Genomic DNA, 21,320 nt, shown 5'->3' with positions numbered 1-21,320 from the left:
AAAATACCTACACAATAACTATAATCGTAATAAATGAACAATAAAACAGCCGAGAAGCCGTGGATTAAATAAAAAAGCTGTAGTTATCAGCAGGGAGACGTGAATCCCGTGGCGAAGCAAGGAAGGGAATGTAGAGACTGGAGTGACGGACGGCCTTATATAGGCAGGCAGCCAACAACGAGGGAGGCGTTGGGATGGGGGACCCAACGCCGCCTTACACGGTGACTGAGCTGCAGGCTATGGACGTATATATGTACATAAGTAGGATTCAGTTAGTGTTGGGAACCTGCGTACCAAATTTCTTGAAGATGGGGCCATAAGTAACAAAGACCGTTGAAAAGTTCAATATGGTGGCCGACAGTGGCATCATACCACCGAAATAATTACCAAATTTCAGCCTTCTACCTACACGGGAAGTTGGAGAATTAGTGACATTGGAAAGTTCAATATGGCGGCTGACAGTGGTGTCATGCCACCGAAATAAGTACGTACATTGGTTTCGGTTAGCGCAGGGAAGCCGCCTACCAAATTTCGTGAAGATGGGGCCATGAATAAGAAAGTTCAACATGGTGGACGTTGATGACCGTTATGCGTAGAATTTCGAAATTAAACCTGCTTAACTTTTGTAAGTAAGCTGTAAGTAATGAGCCTGCCAAATTTCTGCCTTCTACCTACACAGGAAGTTGGAGAATTAGTGACGTTGGAAAGTTCAATATGGCGGCTGACAGTGGTGTCATACCGCCGAAATAAGTACGTACATCGGTTTTGGTTAGCGCAGGGAAGCCAGCTACCAAATTTTGTGAAGAGGGGGTCAGCCTTCTACCAACACGGGAAGCTGGAAAATTAGTGATGTTGGAAAGTTCAATATGGCGGCCGACAGTGGCGTCATACCATCGAAATAAGTACGTACATCGGTTTCGGTTAGTGCAGGGAAGCCGCCTACCAAATTTCGTGAAGATGGGGCCATAAATAAGAAAGTTCAACATGGCGGACGTTGTCGACCGTTATGACCGTTACATGTAGAATTTCGAAATGAAACCTGCTTAACTTTTGCAAGTAAGCTGTAAGGAAGAAGCCTGCCAAATTTCAGCCTTCTACCTACACGGGAAGTTGAAGAATTAGTGATGAGTGAGTGAGTGAGTGAGTGAGTGAGTGAGTCAGTCAGTCAGTCAGTCAGTCAGTCAGTCAGTCAGTGAGGGCTTTGCCTTTTATTAATATAGATCAGGTGCTGCTCCTGTAAGGCTGTCCAAGTTTAGTAATTTATGCAGTTGATTGTAAGCACTGACTACTGACTGACAACTTTTTTTCTGTCCTTTCCACTTAATGTTTTTCCGTGTCTTTCACGAGGCTGTTTTGTGACATTTAGAATTTGTTTTACAGATCTGGATCAAGTATGTTAGCTGCCCCTCAATCGCGTGCTTGCTAATGGGATGTCAGCTGGTGTTTCAGTATTCCCACAGATGTAATATGCTATTTTGAAGCGTCCTGCTAAGGTGCATAATAAGGGGAAAACTGGACACCTATGTTTATACTTTAATGAGGCCTTAGACTTTAAATTAGCTATTTGTGAGAACACAAAACAGTCTACAAATCATTTACTCATGTTGTCTTTTTATGTGGCATTTTGGCTCTGATCAGTTTACTTTTATGTATTCACTCCACAGTTTTTTAAAGTACTGTAGTTTAAATTTTCATTGAGGTTAAGTCTGTTGATAGTTATTTATGCACACCTTTGCCTATGCTGTATATGCTGCATTATTTTTCCTGAAATATGAAATAGTCATGTCCTTTAGTTAGAGGTTCTGTTTACATGCTTGCCCTTCTAACTATATTAAAAACATTCCACTATATGCTTTGAGGTTTTTTTTTTCTATTTGAACAAGAGGAGGTTAACAGTGTGTGCTTGAAGTGTTTGTCCTTGTGAAAGGGCAAAAAGAATAACTAAGGAACTAAGACAAAATTGTGTTCCTTTTTACTTTGACTTTTTATTGTGGATTTTTTCTGTGTGTTTAGCTATTGGCATTTTAGACATTTTCCACAGGTTTTCTTATTGTTTAAAATCTGTTTAAGGTTTTCTCTCTTTCTCTTCTTTTGCTTTCTTCCCTCTTTCTATTAAAGTTTAATCAAAAGTATAAAGTAAATTATAGCTGAAACTGCTTGCTCTGATAAGGTGCCTGTCACCTGAACGTGACTACAGGATAGTTACATTTACTGTATTTCTCAGAGATATCATCCATAGGCCAATCTGTCAAAGAAATGTGTCATCCTGTTGACGAACTTGTGGAAGAAGATTTTGGCTTTGGATTATTCTTAAAGCATGGTCAGCTGCAGTGTTCTTAAAATGGTGCTTGTCCATTTCGTTTCTAAAGCACCACCAGTTATTTTTGATTGAGTCTTGGGCCCAAATATCTTAAATAAAGAATGTGAAGAGCATAGTAGAAATTGCAGAGATCTTGAGAGAGCAACAACTTATAAGCAGTCTAGTCAGGAATTGTTAGGAAATGTTAGCTGATGACAGTTTGAAAACCTAAGAAATTCTCTTTAAACATTGTTCAGCTCTCAACAACCATTTGCTCTTCTAAGCAACTGACTTTGGTTCTAAAAATGAAAATAACTGATGCATATAAAGACGGCAAAGGCTAAAAAAAATATATATATAAAAAAGAATTTCCAGCTAGCAATGTCTTCATTCTGAAATGCCATTAAGAAATAGGAGATAAGGGGAAGTATTGGGGCCAAGTCAACATCTGGAAGACCAAGAATACTGACAGAACAACTTGTGTACTGTGCAGGAAGGCAAAGTAAAATCCCCGTATGACTATAAGCAACCTACAGGCAGGTTGAACTGAGAAAGGACTGATGGTGCTCAGCTGTACACTGCAGTGCTACTTACATGGACATCACCTTCATGGAAGAGCCATCAGAAGCAACGCTTACCTGTCAGCTCATCACAACTAAAGCCACATTCTTGAGTATGCATCAGCAGAAGACCAGAGACAATTTGGAAATTTTACAGCCACAAAAGGTTTGTTTGGAGAAAATGTTGAAGAATTTGAAGAAAAGAACATCTTGCTACCTGTTAAGTAGAAGGGTGGATCTATTATGCTTTGGGGTTGTGTATGAGCTACTGGCACAGGAAACATTGTGTGATTCTAGGGAAGAATGGATTCCTCTAAATATCAAAAAATCTTCAAGGAGAATGTCAGACAGTCAGTCATTAAACTGAAGACAAGAAAAGGATGGCTTCTACAACAAGACGATTCAAAGCACACTTCAAGATCTGTGGTGAAGTATCTCCAGAAGCAAAAAGCTAAAATTTTAAAATGGCCCTCACATTCATCATTTGAAAACGTAGGTGTAGAACTTAAATATGCTGAGAATACAAGACAGCAAGAATAACTCGCATCCATAACAATGGAGAAAAATTTCCAAAACAATTTAAAAAAACTCATAGCTGACTACAAAAAACATTCGTAAGCTATGATTTTTGACGGAAGGGGTGTTACTAAGTACTAAGATGTCTCATTTATTCTTTTTTATTTTTTTAGTTCATCAAATAAATCTTAACTGTACATAAACATTTTCATAAAAAAATAACTAAAAATATTTGAAAAGATGTTCCAATTTTTTTCTGTTCCTTACTTGAAATGTTAGCAAAATACAGTATGTTATTTGTGCATAAGTGTCCAATCTTGTGCATGGAACTACTGTATATGTATAGACATATACACACTTTGTTATATAAAATTTTTGGTATAAAGGAGCGAGATGCAAGTGTGAATAAAATGAGTACTTTACAAAATCATTGTCAAGATATTCACTGCCAAATTAAATATTACTTTCTTTCTGATTCTTTGTAAAAATCACATTCTCCTGCTCATATACGTTCTCTAGTCTGGATTCCATACAGATTATAATGTTGAGTCTTCAGTGTCGGTAATTTTGATACAACAAAAGATGGCCAGTATGTGAAATAAAAAGAGAAGCAAGCCTTCATGTATGGACAGGGAAGGTTATCTCTTGCTGACGAGGGATTCACCAGGGTATTTTTTTATGATCATACTTTCTGTAGTAAAGGGCATCCAAGTGGTAGAAGTATTTTTGTTTGATGGAGTATAGCCAAATACTTAGTTTGAGCTTTGAGCATGCTTAGGAGGCTTATTAATGATGTAGTATCCAGGGAAGGCAAAATTAAACTTTGGCTGAACCAAAAAGAATTTATTTTCTGTATTTGGACAGTATCACACAGTAAGATTAGGAGCCAAAACATCACTTTCTTTGTAATCATTTTTTGGCTTAATAGCATGGCTTTCTGACTTTAAAAAGTTTACAAACTATAATGTCACTGTCTCTCTCTGCACCTTTATCCATTTTCTGTGTCCATTATAAATGCATTGAGACGCCAAGCAAAATGACACCTTTCATTGGCTAACTAAAAAGATTACAATATGCAAGCTTTCAAGGCAACTCGGGCCCCTTCTTCAGGCAAGATGTAATTACATCTTAATTGGTAGGGGGCTTTGTCCCCTGCTTGCTTTGCTCGACCACCCCCAGGTTTGGTTAACTGGATATACAATTTAAAGAAATTGTTATTTTCATGGGAATTGTTACATATGCATTATTTTCACTTTTACTTTAAAACTTCAGTAAAAACAATATTTGGAATTAACTTTTCTTCAAGATCGTATTGAATTTGATTCCTTGTTTGGACTTACATCATGACAACGCAACGTATAACTGCCCGTGAGTGAATTTAGTTTCTTTATCTCTAATAAATTACCTTTTTACATTTTACATTTTATTTTCTATATATGTTCATCCTATAGGAGCTATTTTTAGGAAGTTTAATATTTCTTTTCACTGTTATGCTGATGACAGACAGGTTTATATTCCTGTGTGCAACTCTGCAGTGAATCCCCCTCCACAATTGTCTTGTAGAACTAAGATCCTAGATCTCGGACAATTTTCATCATTTTAATCTTAATAAAACTGAAGTGTAGATAGCTGGTCCTAGAGCTAAAGCACAAATTGGTTTTGAACTTCTTGCCTGTTTCATTGATTTTTGCAAACCTCAAGGTTGGAATCTTGGTGTTATTTTTGACAGTAACCTCTCTTTTGGAAAACAGATTGATTGTGTGGTCAAGAGTTTCTATTTCCAGCTTCATCTTTTAGAAGGTTAAGCTTTTTCATCTCCTAGGGATCTTAGGAAAGTTACTCATGCTTTTATCTTTTGATTACTATAACTTGTCGTGTTATGAGATTAGCAAATTCCTGATATGCAGGTTGCAGTTGGTTCAGAATGCTTCTGCTTATTTTTTAGCGGAAAGTTTGATTCTGTATCTCAATTTTATCTTCTTTACTCTGGCTGCCTGCTAGTTTCAGAATTGATTTTAATATTTTGCTGCTGGTTTTTAAATGACTAAACTCCTGTCCATGTATTGGAATTGTGTGTTTTACATCAGCCATCCAGAGAGCTTAGATCTACCATTCAGTTGTCTCTTGTGGTCCCTAATACTATTTGTAAATCTAAGGGGACAGGGCTTCTGCAGCTGCTGCACCTCGTCTGTGGAATTCTTTACCTATTTACATTATGGAGTCGTCTTCAGCTGAACAGTTTCAAACTAGATTGAAGACGGATTCCTATTCTCGAGCTTTCTGTAACCTACTGTGATACTGACAGTTCCTTCCTCTTAGTCATTTATTTGTTTCAGTTTACTGCTGGCTGTATTGTATTTTATTTCTTTTATTTTATTTATGTTTATTGTATGTTTTAATGTAAAGCACTTTGGCTACAACGCTACTAATGTTGTTTTAAATGTGCTCTGTAAATAAATTGACATGATAGCACTGCTACCTCACGGCTCTAGGGTACCAGTTTCAAAATTTAGCCTAAGCCCGGCATGTATTAATATTTCATGTTATACTCATCTTTGCATGGAGTTTCCAAAAGATACATGGGTTAGATGGTGTATAGGCCATGGTAACAATTTTTGTAGAACAAGAAGAGTAAGGCAGCTATAATGGCTGAGTAAGCTAAAACAGCAGCTGGTGGGATGGACAAATAACAGATCACTCTAAAGCTGGCATAATATGAATGAGTGTGGTTCTTACTTTGGCTGAGTCTTCCAGATAACTGGTACCCTTTCCAGGAATTGTCCTTACCTTGTGTCTGATGCTTCTGGATTAAACTGTAGCCCCCTGAGACCCGTTATAATGGAACAAGTGGGTTCAAAATATAAATGAATGAATATGTCGGTGGAGTCTTATGAACACACATACTGTTGGTAGAACGTCCTATAGAATCACATAACTGAAAGAACATTTAGGTTGAGTTTTGTTAAGGCAGTATGAAGACATTGAAAGATTTTAGTTGTCTCACAAGTTTATACGGGGTAAGCAGTGCAGACAGGTATGCTAGGGTGTTGACAGTCATGTAAGTTAATAGGAGAGTTTTATGGATGATTCTGTGTTTGACAGAAAGCCAGTGTAGTTGAGCCAGCTAAGCTGAAACGTGATCACGGACTTTCATCTGAGCACTTCGTTTTGAATTTGTTGTAGTTAGCAGAAGCTTGGTGAAGGATGACCATTAATTAGAGCCAGACTGTGATTTGGGATATAGGTGAAAAGAATGACAAAGGAGTTCAACATCTCACAATCAGAGATAGGAACAAACTCTAGTAATGTTACATATGAAAACTGGTGTTGGCATTTCATAGTACTGGAGGTCTTATTCGAGGAAAGCACACATGGGTGGGTGTTCAGTTCAGAAACTAAAACATGAATACCACCAAAAATATTAAGTGTACATGTGTAATGGTGTATGAATTAACTCATTTGTCTGTAACATTGGAAGACCATATTCATTCACTAAAATAATGACAATAAAACACACTATGATTAATGAACACATCACTGTAAGAAGAGGCAGCTTTCCCTTCTCCCATTTGAACCCTACACAGCCTGCTTATCAGTCCTTAGACATGGTGTAATCAGTATCCTGCTGTATAACTCTTTTTTCTTTGCCTTTTACTGCAAATATACAGTAAGTGCTCAGAGCACACTGTGATGGTGGCTTTATAAACGAACACACCCAGAAAACTCTAGTGACTTTCTACTATCCAAAATTCAAAACCCTACCTACTAAAATGGCTAACTGATCAAGTAAGCCCTTCAAATTATTGGGTTCTCACCACAGCCTAAATGTGCACTACTACTGTATTTGTGTTACTGTATATAAGAGTTTGACAGATCTCTGAGTAAAGTGCATATCCTGTTGATGTATTGAATGTAGTGACATTATTATACAGCCACAAGTATTACATGCAGTCATAATTATGTGGATTATTTCCATTTAATGACTTTCTACTTCTGTTGGTAGCTCATGTGGGGAATAATGCAGATAATTTGATAAGAGTCATTGAAAGGAATGGCCTACTTGATGTGGGCGTCTGTGCTAGTCATTATTTAAAAAAATCTTGCATGACCTGAATTACGCATAATTACTCTTGGAATGCACTCGGCACACAAAGTTACAGTGGGCTCTTTAAATCAGATTCGTCTATCGCTGTGTGCCATCTGAATAGCAGCTACTATCCATTTTTTACTTGAACATTTATACATTTGTATACTTGGTGCAAATTTTGTATGTTACAAGAGTTTGTCAGCAGAGTAGCTTAGCTGTTTCCTCACATTAGTTAGTGTTAATGACAAGAGTACAATACTAGAATGAAGTGCATTCCTAAATCATTTTTACAGCAGTAGTTCAGTACTAAAGTGACGTGCATTCCCGCAATATTTTTCAGTGTATTTTCTTACTTTGTGTTCATTTTGTACATTTCAATCACCACAACACACCTCTAAATTCGTGAAGATATTACTGGTACTTTATTTGTTGTATTAAAAAAGTGAAACTAAATCTGTGTTCTATTAACATTCTACAGTTTCTTCCAAGAAGGTACTTGTGGAATTTCTGCACTCACTCAGTTCCTGGTAGTCTCACCTTTCCCAGTCAAGACTAATTTCCTTCTGCTGGAATTGAAGAACAAGATATAAAATCTGGGGTTGTTTCACTTCCATCACACAGTCTGTGGAAATAATGTTATTCATAGCTAAATGAATTAAGATCCCTTGCAGAAGTGAATAAATCTGCCAACTTTCTGATTTGTTTTGACTGTGCCAAGGGTTTTTCTGTTCTTAACCTCACTGCCACTATGTACCAGTCCCATGTAGCACTGGAGCTCAAACTGAAGCTTAGGACAAAAACAAAAGTTGCAATTGTTCAAAAGTTCTGGGTGTTCTTTTAGTTTGTTCATATGGTGGAGGCACATTTCTTCTGTTTTGATTTGATGCAATCCTGTTGTTGATTTTGTCATCTAGGAAATTTTCCCTGAATGTGCATCCCTGTCTTAGACAGTGGTCACTGATCTCTAGAGTGCTGCTGCTAGTGTCTAAAAATACTACTGAACATTTTGTTCTGCCTAAAGGATGTCTTCAAGGAAAACAGCTATGTGAGGAAAATGTTGTGTGAAGTTCTTTAACAGTTCTTTCAAATACTGAACAGCTGGAAAAAAATTCCAGAAGTTAAGATATTGTAAGTAAAGAGAACCAGATGATTATTTAGTCTCATGCTACTTATTTAATGAAATCTGGTTATACAGTATATCCTGTTTTGTGAACTTTTGCCCAATTACAAATTTGGAAACAAATTTTGTATCCCAGGAACACAGTGCTATTCTAAGTTAAAAACTTAATCTAGAATTACTTTTTACATAGTCACACTGAATTATCAGTAATTATTTCTTATACAACTGGAGCTGTTCATTTAGAATTGTTCACCAATTCTACACTTTTGTGACTATAAAACTTTGCATAGTGTAAGAAAAAATATGGACCCTATTTCCATGTCAATATAAACTTAAACAGGAGACATTTTTATTTCTTCCTCATGTTTGAGGAAAACATACTTTACTTATATGCTTGCTTTCATAGGCATATATTTTTTTTTCAATATCCATGCAAAGCATGTAGTAATAAAATGCATTGTATTTGCCTTTCTATCAGATGTTGCATCACAAACATTTGTAGTAATAAAATACATTACTACAAATGTTTATGATGTGTTGGAATGACAAATGCAATGCATATGTCTGTTATATGCTATATGGTATAGGATTCATAAAAAGAAATGTTAATGTTTATGGTGCGCCATCTGCTGTAATGACAAATACAAAACATTTTATTAATACAAATGTTGGTGATGCACCTTCTGTTAGAATGACAGAGAAATAGCAACCAGACAGATACACCGACACTTATCCTTTTATTTGTAACTTTTCAATAGTAGTTGGTTTCTCTCTACTGAATACAGACATTTTGGTTCCCACAAACTAGTCAGTCCCATAACTTTTACTTTGTCTTATGTATCCTTATTTTATTTGCTTGCTAACCTTCTCAATATTGTACAAAATAGTTGGCTCCCCAAATGTTCTAACTCTGCAGTTAAACTCTTTAATTGAAATGTGATTGAAGGGTTTCTTTTTTTTTTTTTTTCTTTAGTTAGCCAATAAAATGTGTCATCTTGCTTGACTTTTCACTACACTCAAAAAGGTGATTAATTCTGTAAATGATTTATATTTTAGAGATTCCAAATTGACCCAGCATCTTGTTTAATCTGTCGGTTTAGTTCCCACTAGACTTAGTAACATAGATTTCTGTGCATCTGTGTCTGTAATTTGATTTGCCATGAAAAATCATCTGTACTATTTGTTTTTTGCCTTTCAGTCAAGATGAAGTTTATATTCTGTAATGGAGCATTCAGAATTATGTGTGTACTGTGGTTAGCTCTTTACCTTATGTAGTTATTTATTGGTAAACATACTACTTACAGATATAGCAGTAAGCTTTTCAAATCTTGTCCTCTGAGCCTTTTGTAATTAATAGTTTATTTTGCATATCGGTGTCAGCATTTGTACCAAATTCAGTGGAAATGGATAATACCTTGTTGGTGATGCAATTTCAGGATTCAACCTGCGATTATGTACAATTTATGGTTATTAAGGCAAATATTAATTCAGTTACTGAATATTATTGCATCATTATATATTAATAGCCACATGATCTGTTGAAGAATAATAATAGATTTTTCCAAATATTTCATATCTCTTGCCCTATGCACACCTTTCCTCTGTATCTTTGTGTGTCTGTAGCTCTCTTGAACTGCACTCCCTCTCTCAAGTATGTTCCTGTAAAGCCTGCTCCTCAGACTCTGTTCTGCCCAGTTTTACGGTTCCCATCTTTGTAAGCAACTCTGTGTGTGCCTTCTATGTCTGTACTCTTCCTCATGTGTCTTACACTTGCACTTCCTCTTTTGATCACGTCACCAAAGCCAAACTGTCCAATCAGATTACTCTGAGAGACCGGACAGACACACAGACGTTGGTATTTTATTACATAATAGACTTCACCATGCATTATTCAAACTCATTACATATTACTAGACACGTTTCAGACAGTAATGTAATAATTTTAAAAAATGTGGTACTTTAATTGCCTTTCCTTTGTAGTTGTGTGTCTGTGTGAATATCTCTTCACCAGCAGTCCCTCTCTTAAGCACTTCCGAGTCTTTGCATTATTTTCGAGGTGCCTTTCTCGTCACCTGTCTGGTTTTGTACTTTCCATCTTTGAAGGTGAATCTCTCAATGACTCATTTCCTCTTTCATCACATCACCAAAGCTAAACTGACCAATCAGATTGCTCTGAGGGACTAGACACACAGGCCTTATTGTTTTATTATATAATAGATTGGTTTTACCTCACATGAGTCAAAGTCAGTATTCACATTTGCAGACCTTTTCCACTATGTGTTAAAGAGCATGTCATATTTATAAACACTATACTGTATGTTGTTTTAAAGGGGTAAATAGTACTATGATATGAAAATTGGGTCTTTTGTAGTGAATTTCTATAAGAAGGTGATCTAGTTGAAGACACAAATGAGTGATGCAGCTGACCCATCCACTTCTTGATCACAAGAGTAAAAGCTACTGTTCTCACACAGATACAGTAGGGTATCCTAGTTAATCTGCTGTGACATGCAAAACATTTTTGACTTAATGTAAGATAGCAAACTTAGATAATAATGCATAAATTTAGATAGTAGCTGCCACCTACCTAATTTCCCAAATCAGGGAAATTCCTTCATGGGAAAATGGAGTTTTAGATAATAATTTCACACTTTCAGTGTCTCAAAAACTACACTGTTCTCTGCTCACTCTGTAATACCTTGCAAAGTATATTTTAGGTCTGTGTCTAGTAATTATTTGAGGAGACAGAAAACTAAATGTTTCTTATCTTTTACCAACTTGTTTTTGTTGGAATAAATATTCATTTTATTTTTAGTATGATTATTTCAGCCATGAAGAAGCTATTGAAAGAATGAATTATATCTTCTACCTTCTGAGCCTCAAAATGATTGTCTCTTGCATGTAAAATATGTGGAAGATTTCCACATACATTAAAAACATGTTAACTAGTGGGAAGTTTAAACACAGCACATTCAAATTGGAACAGCCCTTAATATGTGGAAGAAATGGCAGAGCTTGCTGACCTATCAAAGAGGTGAAAATCAGATCTATTTTAGACCAGACATTACAATGACAGCTGCCATCGGGATGGTCTGCTAATATATCTCAGATGGGCTTCTTTGCTGTTATATAGTCCAATGACATGACCTAGCTTTCCTTTCACACTTCTTGTATATTTTAGTTAATAATATTTTTATTTTGTTGATTTAGTTGCCAGGAAAAAAATTGCAATCTTTTTCCTGTTTGTGCTTTAATACCGTGGTGATGCGGTGGCTGCTTTGCAGCTCCAGATTACTGATTTGAATACTAGAGCATGAATTGATTGGGTGGAGTTTGCATATTCTCTGAACGTGAACTTGTAATTGTGGTTATTTTTTTATTGTTTAGTAATTGTGGGTTATATTTTTTGAGCACCTAATCTTTGCTTCCCCATGCCATAAATGTTCACTTTTGTTTGTTTGTTGGTCTGTATGTGTATGTGTTAGTGTGACATTCTTTTGAGTTAATAAAGTTAATAAAGCTATTGGGTTAATAAAGTAATCATAACCTGTAATAACCATAACCTGCATGTTCTTTTCCCACTTGAACAACTGTAAACCTGCTTTTGCCCACCCTTGAATATACTGTATATACACCAAAGAGCTAAAACATTAAAACCAACTGTCTAATAATGTATAGTCTAGGTTCCACTTGTGCCACCAAAGCAGCTCCGACCCATTAAGGCATGGACTCCACATGGCATCTGAAGGTGTCCTGTGGTATTTGGCACCAACACATTAGCATCAAATCCTTTAAGTCTTAAATACTGTGAGGTGGGACATCCATGGATTGGACGTTTTTCCAGCACATTCCACAGATGCTCAATTGGATTGCAATCTGGGAAATTTTGTCATGTTCCTCAAACCAGTCCGAAACAATTTTTGCAGTGTGTCGATGCATTATGCTGATGAAAGATGCTACTGCTGTTAGTAAATACCTTTGCCATAAATGGTGCACATGGTCAACAACAATCTTCAGGTTATGTGGCCTGTGTCAAAGTAACATCCACATGAATGCCTGGAACCAAGGTCTCCTGACAGAACCTTGCCCAGAACATCACACTGCCTCTGCAGGCTTGCCTTATTCCCATAGTGCATCCTGCTGCAATTTCTTCTGCAGGTAAATCACGCACACACAACTAGCTGTGTACATGATCTAAAAGTAAACATGTTTCATCAGTCCAGGACATTTTCTTCCATTGCTCCATTGTCTAGTTCTGATACTGAGATGCAAATTGTAGGTGTTTTTGGTGGTGGACAGGGGTTGACTGTGATGCATTATGTGTTCTGATACCTTTCTCTCACGGTCAGCAATTGGCTATTTTCAGCAATTTGTGTTACAGTAGCTCTTCTGTGGAACTGGACCAGACAGACTACCCTGTGCTCCCCACATACTGTACATTAATGAGTCTTGGGTGCTCATGATCCTGTCACTAATTCACTGCTTGTCCTTCTTTGGATTACTTTTGGTAGGTAGTAACCGCTGCATGCTGAGAACATCCCACAAGACCTGCTGTTTTGGAGATGCCCTGACCCAGTCCATCTAGCCATCATAATTTAGCCCTTGTCAGAGTTGCTTATATTGTTACGCTTGCCCATTTTTCCTGCTTCCAACACATTACCTACAAAAACTGACTGCTCACTTACTGCCTAATATATCACACCTCTTGATACGTGCCATTGTAACGAGATAATCAATGTTATTCACTTCACCTGTCAGTGGTTTTAATGTTGTGGATGATCAGTATATATATTGTAAGAACGCTTGAGGGCACTTTTGCCCCATGAAACCCAACAGACAGATGTAGACAGAGGGTAAAAGCAATAAGGAGAACTTTTAATTATTCTTCTTTCTCCAAAGTGCCTTTTAAGCACCACAGCCACCATACACAAATAAACCAATAACAAACCAATACAATTTTCCCCTCCACACCTCCCAGCAAGCTCTGTCAACTACCTCCCAATTCCGGCTTGCTTGCTGGGTTACAAACAGTCCTTTCTATAGTCCTTGACCCAGAAGTGCTTCTGTTCTTCCTCCCACGTGACTTGCCAGCACTTCCAGGCTATACGGGGAGCAAAAATCCCCTTGTCTCCCTGCAGCATCTCCTGACAGTACCCAGCAGGGCTGTGAAGCCAAACTCCATATCCCATGGTGGCCTGCGGGTATCTGCAGCACCGCTATACTGCAGGGAACTCTCCATCTGGTGTCTTGGGGGAGACAGTGTCTCAAAGTAGGTGCCTTCCCCCATCCTTCTTCTCTTTGGGCATCCTGGCTGGGTTGAGCAGCCGGCTGTCTGCCACAATAAATATATATATATATATATATATATATATATATTGTGGCACACAGCTGGGGGTGGTACCCAGCCGGGACGCCCAGGAGGACCGGAGGAGGACTTGCGCCTCCTCCAGATCACGAGGGGGCGACCGCCCTGGTTACACTGGTCACCATCAGTGGGCACCTCGGTGCCTGGAGAACCCTGGACTTCAGCACTTCCGCCACACCAGGAAGTGCTGGGGTTAAGACTGGGGACACCCAGAGGGCTTCCAGGTGCGTAGCCGGCACTTCTGCCACACAGGGGAGTGTCCACGGAGGAGAGTCGGGAAGCACTTGGAGCCCATCTGGGCTTGTATAAAATGGGTTGCTTCCCATCATTCGCTGACTGGAGTCGGGTGGAAGTGGACGGGAGTCTTATGAGAGAGGAGTGGAGGTGGCCTGAAGAAAGGTACTGGAGAGAGAGGCCTGGAATTTTGGAGATCGGTGCAGAAGCACTGGGTTGTGCACGAACTAAAAACTTATAAATACTGTAAATAAATATGTACGTGCTGGGTGAGAAAACTTTGTCTGTTTGTGTCCGGGGCTTGTTCCACAATATATATGGTTTGCATATTTGTAGCTGGAAATCCACAAAGAGAAAATGAATCACGTATCTTTAAACAGTTTTTTATTCCTAAGCTTTTGATTCCTACCGGGAATAATCATCAAAGGAGCATGATTAGACTTTCAGGAACCCAAGGCAATATATTGCAAATAAGGAGGGGGGTAGGTGGATGTATTGCTTGTCCATTGTCTTCCCTTATCTTTTCGGTTTGTATGATGTGTTCAAAGGAGCCAAGGAAGTTTGTGTCGAATGCGTCTTTGTGATTGAAATTTAAACCTCTGACAAGAACATTTTGTTTTGTGGTCTCTATATCAGGTATCAAAGTAGTGCACAAGCCTACAAACACTTTATGCACAGTCCTTTTTAATCCTAAAAGTAGGAAATTGGCAGCAGGGACACGTAACGCACACACGGTACCCCTATTCTGTTAGCTTCATCTTACTTCTCACAATGCAATATATAATAGATACTAATTTGACGGAGTGGGGCGATGTTGTTCCCCTTGGTTTGTCAGGAATGCTTCTATACATATATTTTGAATAATGGGGCGTGGGATGGGGGGCTCTTGGTGGTGAAATACATGCAGTATTGCAGAAAATTAGTGTGTCTCCTTGAAGGTCAAACTGCAATGTGCTGCTAGGCTCCAGTTTGCAAAGCAGAAACAGGGAATTGCCAGTACAGAGTACCTGCCCATCTCAAGCCCTGAGTATAACACAAACCAAGAGCAACAGGATGTTTTAGCAAATTTAAAAGAGTTCCCCATGAACAGAACATAGCGGACATTGGACAATGGCACCTCTTTCAATTTCTGCTTAGTTTATCAGTATGTTCCGCACTGAGCCCCTGTAATGGATTGAATGTTTTTTTATTCGGACAGCCAATGTTTCATGGGGACCAACCTTTGATGGAATGCTAGTGTATTGTGGAACTCTGACCACTGACCTCTGACGTCAACCCCCAAAGGTTGACTAGTATATCATATAAAAGTAACAGAGCACTGCCAGGAATTTGGTTCCACTTCAAGCACTGGGACATTGTATATATTGTAGTTCATGATATTATTTCTTTTCACAAGTTTTTTTTCTGAACTCGCGAACACCCAGTGCAGCTAAAGTTAGAATAGACAGACAGATAACATAGTAAGCACATACACAAATACATATATAAGTAAGCACGGATGTATGTAGGTATATACTAAGGGGGAAAGGAAGTAAGCAATCAGAAGTAGGTAAATGTAAGAAAACAGGTCAAAATAAACAAGTAACTAAGTACTGAATATACTTTATGTGTTCCAAGAGGAAATTAAAATATCATTGAAGCTCAAGAAATATGGAAATATTAGATTTACACGTTACAAAAATAAGAAATTTCTGACTTGGGTAATAAGAAGAGAGGCACAGTGAGGAATTATAAAAACATATTGCCATAGGTATGCAGGAGCCCAGAATCATTTTTGACCCACTTCTGTTGTTATAATTCATTGGCTGAAAGTACTCAATGTTAGTGTGTCATATATAGAATGTGTAGCAGTGTTCATAATGGCACTCATTTTTCTCTTTTTGAGCATGGAAAAGGAGATAAATATAAATAAAGTGTATTATTATTATTATTATTATTATTATTATTATTATTATTCATTTTCTCCTCTGCTACTACTTGCTGCGGGTTGAGGGTATATCCCATAACTGAGCCTACCTCATTAATCAGTTAGTTGATTCTGGTGATGTAACAGGCCCAGCACACCACAGCACAGGAAACTGCACTGCCTGTCACAGAGTTACTGTAAAGGATGCCACTACTTTAAAGTAACACGGTCTCCTAAGAAAAAGGAATCAATAATTAACCTATGATGCACATATTTAAGATGTATGAGAAAGATATTATGTGTAACAGGTATGTTTATATTGATGTAAAAATTACTTTTGTATAAAAAATACATACTGTACATCAATATACTGTAAGATCTGATTCTTCATATTGTGAACAATGTCTAGAAATGTGTTATTTATAAATATCAATTGAATAGATGATAGAGAATATATCTTAATCAAGTGCACATAATGCAAAACAATGATAAGGTTAATAAACCGTAGAGTACATCATGGATTTCTTGCATTAAACCAAAACACAGACCTACAAAAGTGCCACGTGCCACTGCCACCTAGTGTTGAGCAGTATTATCTCTACAGAATGGCCACAGTAGGAGGGAGTGGATTTCTAAATGGAAAACCAGTTCTCCTCAAAACTTGTCTTTGCTGTGAAAAAATATTTTATTTCTTCAGTAGACTTAGTATCCATTGATGTGCATGTCCATATTCTGTAAGCGCTTTTCACTTCTGTGCTGTGTGTTTATTGTCTGTGTTAAAGTACTCCTTTCTGGTGTAAGACATTGCATTCTTTTTACATAATGCTTAAGCACTGATCCTTGTTTTTGCTTCAGTATTGTGCTGACCCTTTTTTTAACAAATCCAATTCTGCTTCTTGAGTCAATCAATGGAATTATGCATTATAAATCCCTTTATAAAATAAAAAAACGAAAATTTGGTGGAACTTTGAAAACAAAGGTATTTGTATTTGTATGGCAACATGATGGCAGGCAATGAAAAATGAAATTGATCAAATGAAGGAAAGGGTTACGTTGGTTACCTATGGTAATACAGACATAACAAAGAAAGGATATACTTGGAGAACATATATATATAATTTAATTATTATTATTTTTTACACAAAAGAAGGCACAGTCTTCACAGGTCCTATCTTAAAATGATCCTATAGGGGATATAGGGGGGTTTACCAAGCATGCACCTTTTTACAAACAACATTTGCTGCTGACATGAACTTCCTATGGTTCTTCTTGTTGAACATCCATCCATTATCCAACCCGCTGTATCCTGACTACAGGGTCTGCTGGAGCCAATCCCAGCGAACACAGGGTGCAAGGCAGGAAACAAACCCTGGACAGGGTGCCAGCCCACCCAGATCCTTAGCCTCGGAGCCACCACTCCACTTGCATAGTATTTACAATGCTGTTGAGTGAAAAAATATAAACAAAAAGTGGCATGCATAAAAAAGACAAGACACTGGATTATATTTCAGGAATAATGTTGTTCTGGTTATCCACAGCATCTTAAATTGCCTTATGATTCCAGAAGAAAGAGCCCTTGTATAACATCGCGATTCTACCTGTACTACACACATTGGGGGTCATTAACTCACACGTCTCCTTTCTTTGTGCTAAATTTGAATTCCAAAGCAGGACAAAGGAGTGTTTCTCAACCACTGGGTTGTAACCCACTTTTGTGTCACGGGCTGATGTTGGTGGGTAGTGCTCGATTATCTCAATACACCCCCCAGACCCCCAGTAGATCACGCTTGATGCACCAAGGAGGAATGGTGTGTCACGAAGACACTTAAATGAAAAAAAGTGGGTTGTGACACCAGAAACATTGAGAAACACTAGGCTAGTGGATGGATACACATGGCAAGTCAATAACTAAGACCTCTTCCTTCCTTCTAGCTGGGAAGTTATTGATACCAAACAAGAGAGCAGATCAGGAGAAATGCACATCCTTTCTGAGTTCTGGAAAAGCTGCAGTTTATTTTTCCAAGAAATGTCTTCATTTAAACACCAAAATCCAGGCAAGGTAAGAAATCTTTTACAAATACTTGCTTGTCCTTTCTTCATTAATACTATTTGATTTACTTTGTTAATGTCAAATAAGAGATTTTATCCTTTCAGGATTAAAAAAAAATATTTGCACAACTTGTTAATGGAGTCATATGCTATAGTGCAAATTGTGTTTTGCTACTGTCAGTGTGGACATAACATAACTGATAAGATTTAGTTGTTGTTCTGGAGGGAAAATATTTCCGAATGTTTCAATTAGCTATGTCATACACTGGGCTCATGTGAGTTTTCAGGTGAGGACTAAAGTCAAAACACAAGGTGCAGAGGATTTATACTAATCGGAAATTAGAAGGATATTTGTGAGTGTGCCCAGTGATGCAACAAATTAAGTAAATGAACAGAAGGAATTGCTGGTATTAATCTTATAAAAATGTTATAGTTAACATATTTAGACATTTTTATTTAAAAAGGTAATAAGTTTAGGGTGCAAATAAACATCTGCTGTAGAGTAGTATATTTTCTTATGAATGAAAAGGAAACTTTTGTTAAAGACCTTCAAGATTTTGACATCGTGACAGTTGTAAAGATCATGTGCTTTCAGTGTGAAAAATGTTAAAAACTCATTTGTTAGCAGTATTCACTCCATTTTAAGGAGAAAGGTATGCAACAGGAGCAATTTGATGACACATCCTACAGGATCCAGCCCAAAATCTGACAGTGTGTTCTTTAAAGTTACAAAGATCCCTAAGGTTATACTCACATGTCTTTAGGTCTCGCTTCATTTCGTAGACATAAACGTTAAATAGCCTGTAAGCCAAGAAGGAGTCTTTGCTAACTATGGCAAAGCTTACAAAACTATACTCCACTGAAACACAATGGAAAATTGTGCCGTCTTTTGTGATCAAAGATGTACGGCACTCACCAGAAATATGTGAAATGATTACATCTACTTTCAAAATGAAAGAATAAAACAACACAGGAAAGTGTGAGAAGTGTGAGACACGAGTATTACGCTATTGTAAAACGGGACCATCATCTTCGTCTCCACCTTTCGTGCAGTACTAGAGGGGCATGTTAGCAATAACAATACTTACAGTTTTCTGTGCTTTCAGCTGTTTAAATGAGCTCGGCCCAACACTAAAAGGCTTTCTGACAGAAATTGTCTAACCGTCAGTCACCTTAGCCACAGAAATTGACCTAACCACACCAGATAGGATAGGATAGGAGTGTCTGTCTATTGGGGTTGGCAGTTCTTTATTCAAACTGTTCATTGCATCTCTTCAAAGCTGAGGTCAACATTTCCCCACTTTTTGCAGAACAGACTGAATAGTGTACCATATACCCTTTAGAATCATTAATCTGTTTTTTTAGGAGAATAGTCATTCTGCATGATCTTGCCAGACTCCTGCCCAGTACCCAGCATTCATATACAGTATACAGTAAATGCTGACTTCTCACAGGAACAAATAACAAATTGTGAAGATTATTTTTATAATCAATTTAGTACACTGTTGTTATCCATCAAAAGTATCTGTATCAAAACAGTTTACACATTTATAAGAAAATGAATTTGATGGTAAATGTTTACCTACTTGATCATTTCATTTTGGAGGTTCCATGTTATTTGACAATAGGCACCTTTAGTACTAGAGTGTCTTTGAGAGATTCTACTACTGAATATAAATCCTTGTACTGCTAAATCATGAAAGTGTGCTGTCCACACTCGCAGAAAATGCGTCATTAGTATGTGAGCTGGTAATTCAAAATGAGAAATCTTTGCATAACTTTTTAATAACATTCCTAGGTTCAGGAAAGGGAATGCTGAAGTTGTATTCCACTTCATGGTTGAGAGAAGCTGTTGATTCACAAACATTTCTTTCTGGAAATATTTTTGTTTACGATGGTTTAGATTTATAGTGTTTGTGTGTAATTTTCCCTGCAAAAAAAAAAAATAGAATACTGATAAGCTGATATTTTCTGCTTCTCCTCCTTACTACAACATATATTGGAAAATCCCTCTTTAAGATTAAAACATTTTAAGAATATCTCATGCAAATATCAATTCTGTACATCACAAATCACCATTAACACAGAGTTCTTTGCACGTATATCTACCAAGTTTAAACTAATCCTAATAGACTTATTTTATTCTAACAGCACCACACTGCAACAAATATATTTTTCATTTGTTCCGGCCAATGAGTTCCAATAGTAGATAGTTACAAAATATAGCAATTATTCATGCTGTGAATCAGAAGTGGTCTTTGTGCAAAAAAGGGAGCCAACTCCACTTCTCTCAAATATGTACGTATGGTTGACAGGCCGTGTATCACAAAAATTTTGACCAAAAATGGTACATTTTTACGACTGACGTTAATTTAAGTGAATTTGTATCAAATTTTAGGTGTTCATAGTTTTTTGTAAATATGTCATTTTCGGTAAGATATGCTAAATTGGGACTTCTAGGCTCAATTGAATGAAGTGGTGCCTTTGTAAAAATTAACAGTTTTTGTATGTATTACTATATATTTTTGGCCTAATTATGCATTTTTTTGTGTTCTGGAGTGTTTTGTACATATCCGGTAGACTAAAACTATTTTATTACCATGAGTACAGTATTTTATCCTCAAAACTATTGCAAAAAACAGAAGATTAAATTTCTTTACGTCTCTGGCTTTGAACTGGGGCCTTGTAAACAATGCACCATTCCAATTTATGCTCAAAATATGTTTAATTTCTGAATGGCGTTGGTCGTTGTAAAGTTCTTAGTTGTAGCATGTTTACGTTTGTAGCTCTCTTTTTTCTGACTGGCTTTCTCATTCATCTCTTTCAGTTTTGCCTACTTGTCTGTAGCTTGTGCACATTTTGTGCCATCCTTGGCCGTTACATTCCTGGCATCATCATTTCATATGTTGCATGTGAGTAGCAATCTTTTCAGTGTTTTTAAAGGTCCCTGATGTGAATGTGAATTCGCATATGTGATAGTATTGCTTAATGAAGCTCACTGACCACTTTGGATCATATACAGTATTGTACACTATGATATGGATATACTAAAGTACAAGAGTAAGTGTACACCACAAGTACAAGTGTAAAGTACACTAAAGTATTATTGTGCACCACTGTACACTAAAGTAAATGTATATTATCATTGCTTATGGAAGTGAACAAGTTTTTGCCCTGGCTGAAA

The 21,320-nt window shown here is 37.2% G+C and overlaps 1 protein-coding gene across 1 annotated transcript in view; it reads left to right on the top strand.

Moving 5' to 3' along the window:
* retreg1 (reticulophagy regulator 1) overlaps positions 1-21,320 on the top strand; it is a 102,626-nt gene that overhangs the window by 64,466 nt on the left and 16,840 nt on the right. Inside the window, exons 4-5 of the mRNA XM_039754890.1 lie at positions 18,020-18,146; positions 20,964-21,048. Of these exons, the coding sequence (XP_039610824.1) occupies positions 18,020-18,146; positions 20,964-21,048 (212 nt within the window). The remainder of the gene's footprint in view (positions 1-18,019; positions 18,147-20,963; positions 21,049-21,320) is intronic.

The sequence above is a fragment of the Polypterus senegalus genome, chromosome 5 (assembly GCF_016835505.1).
Source record: "Polypterus senegalus isolate Bchr_013 chromosome 5, ASM1683550v1, whole genome shotgun sequence".
NCBI lineage: Eukaryota > Metazoa > Chordata > Cladistia > Polypteriformes > Polypteridae > Polypterus > Polypterus senegalus.
The sequence above is the reverse complement of the archived record's forward strand: the minus strand, read 5'-3'. Positions and strand labels throughout refer to the sequence as shown.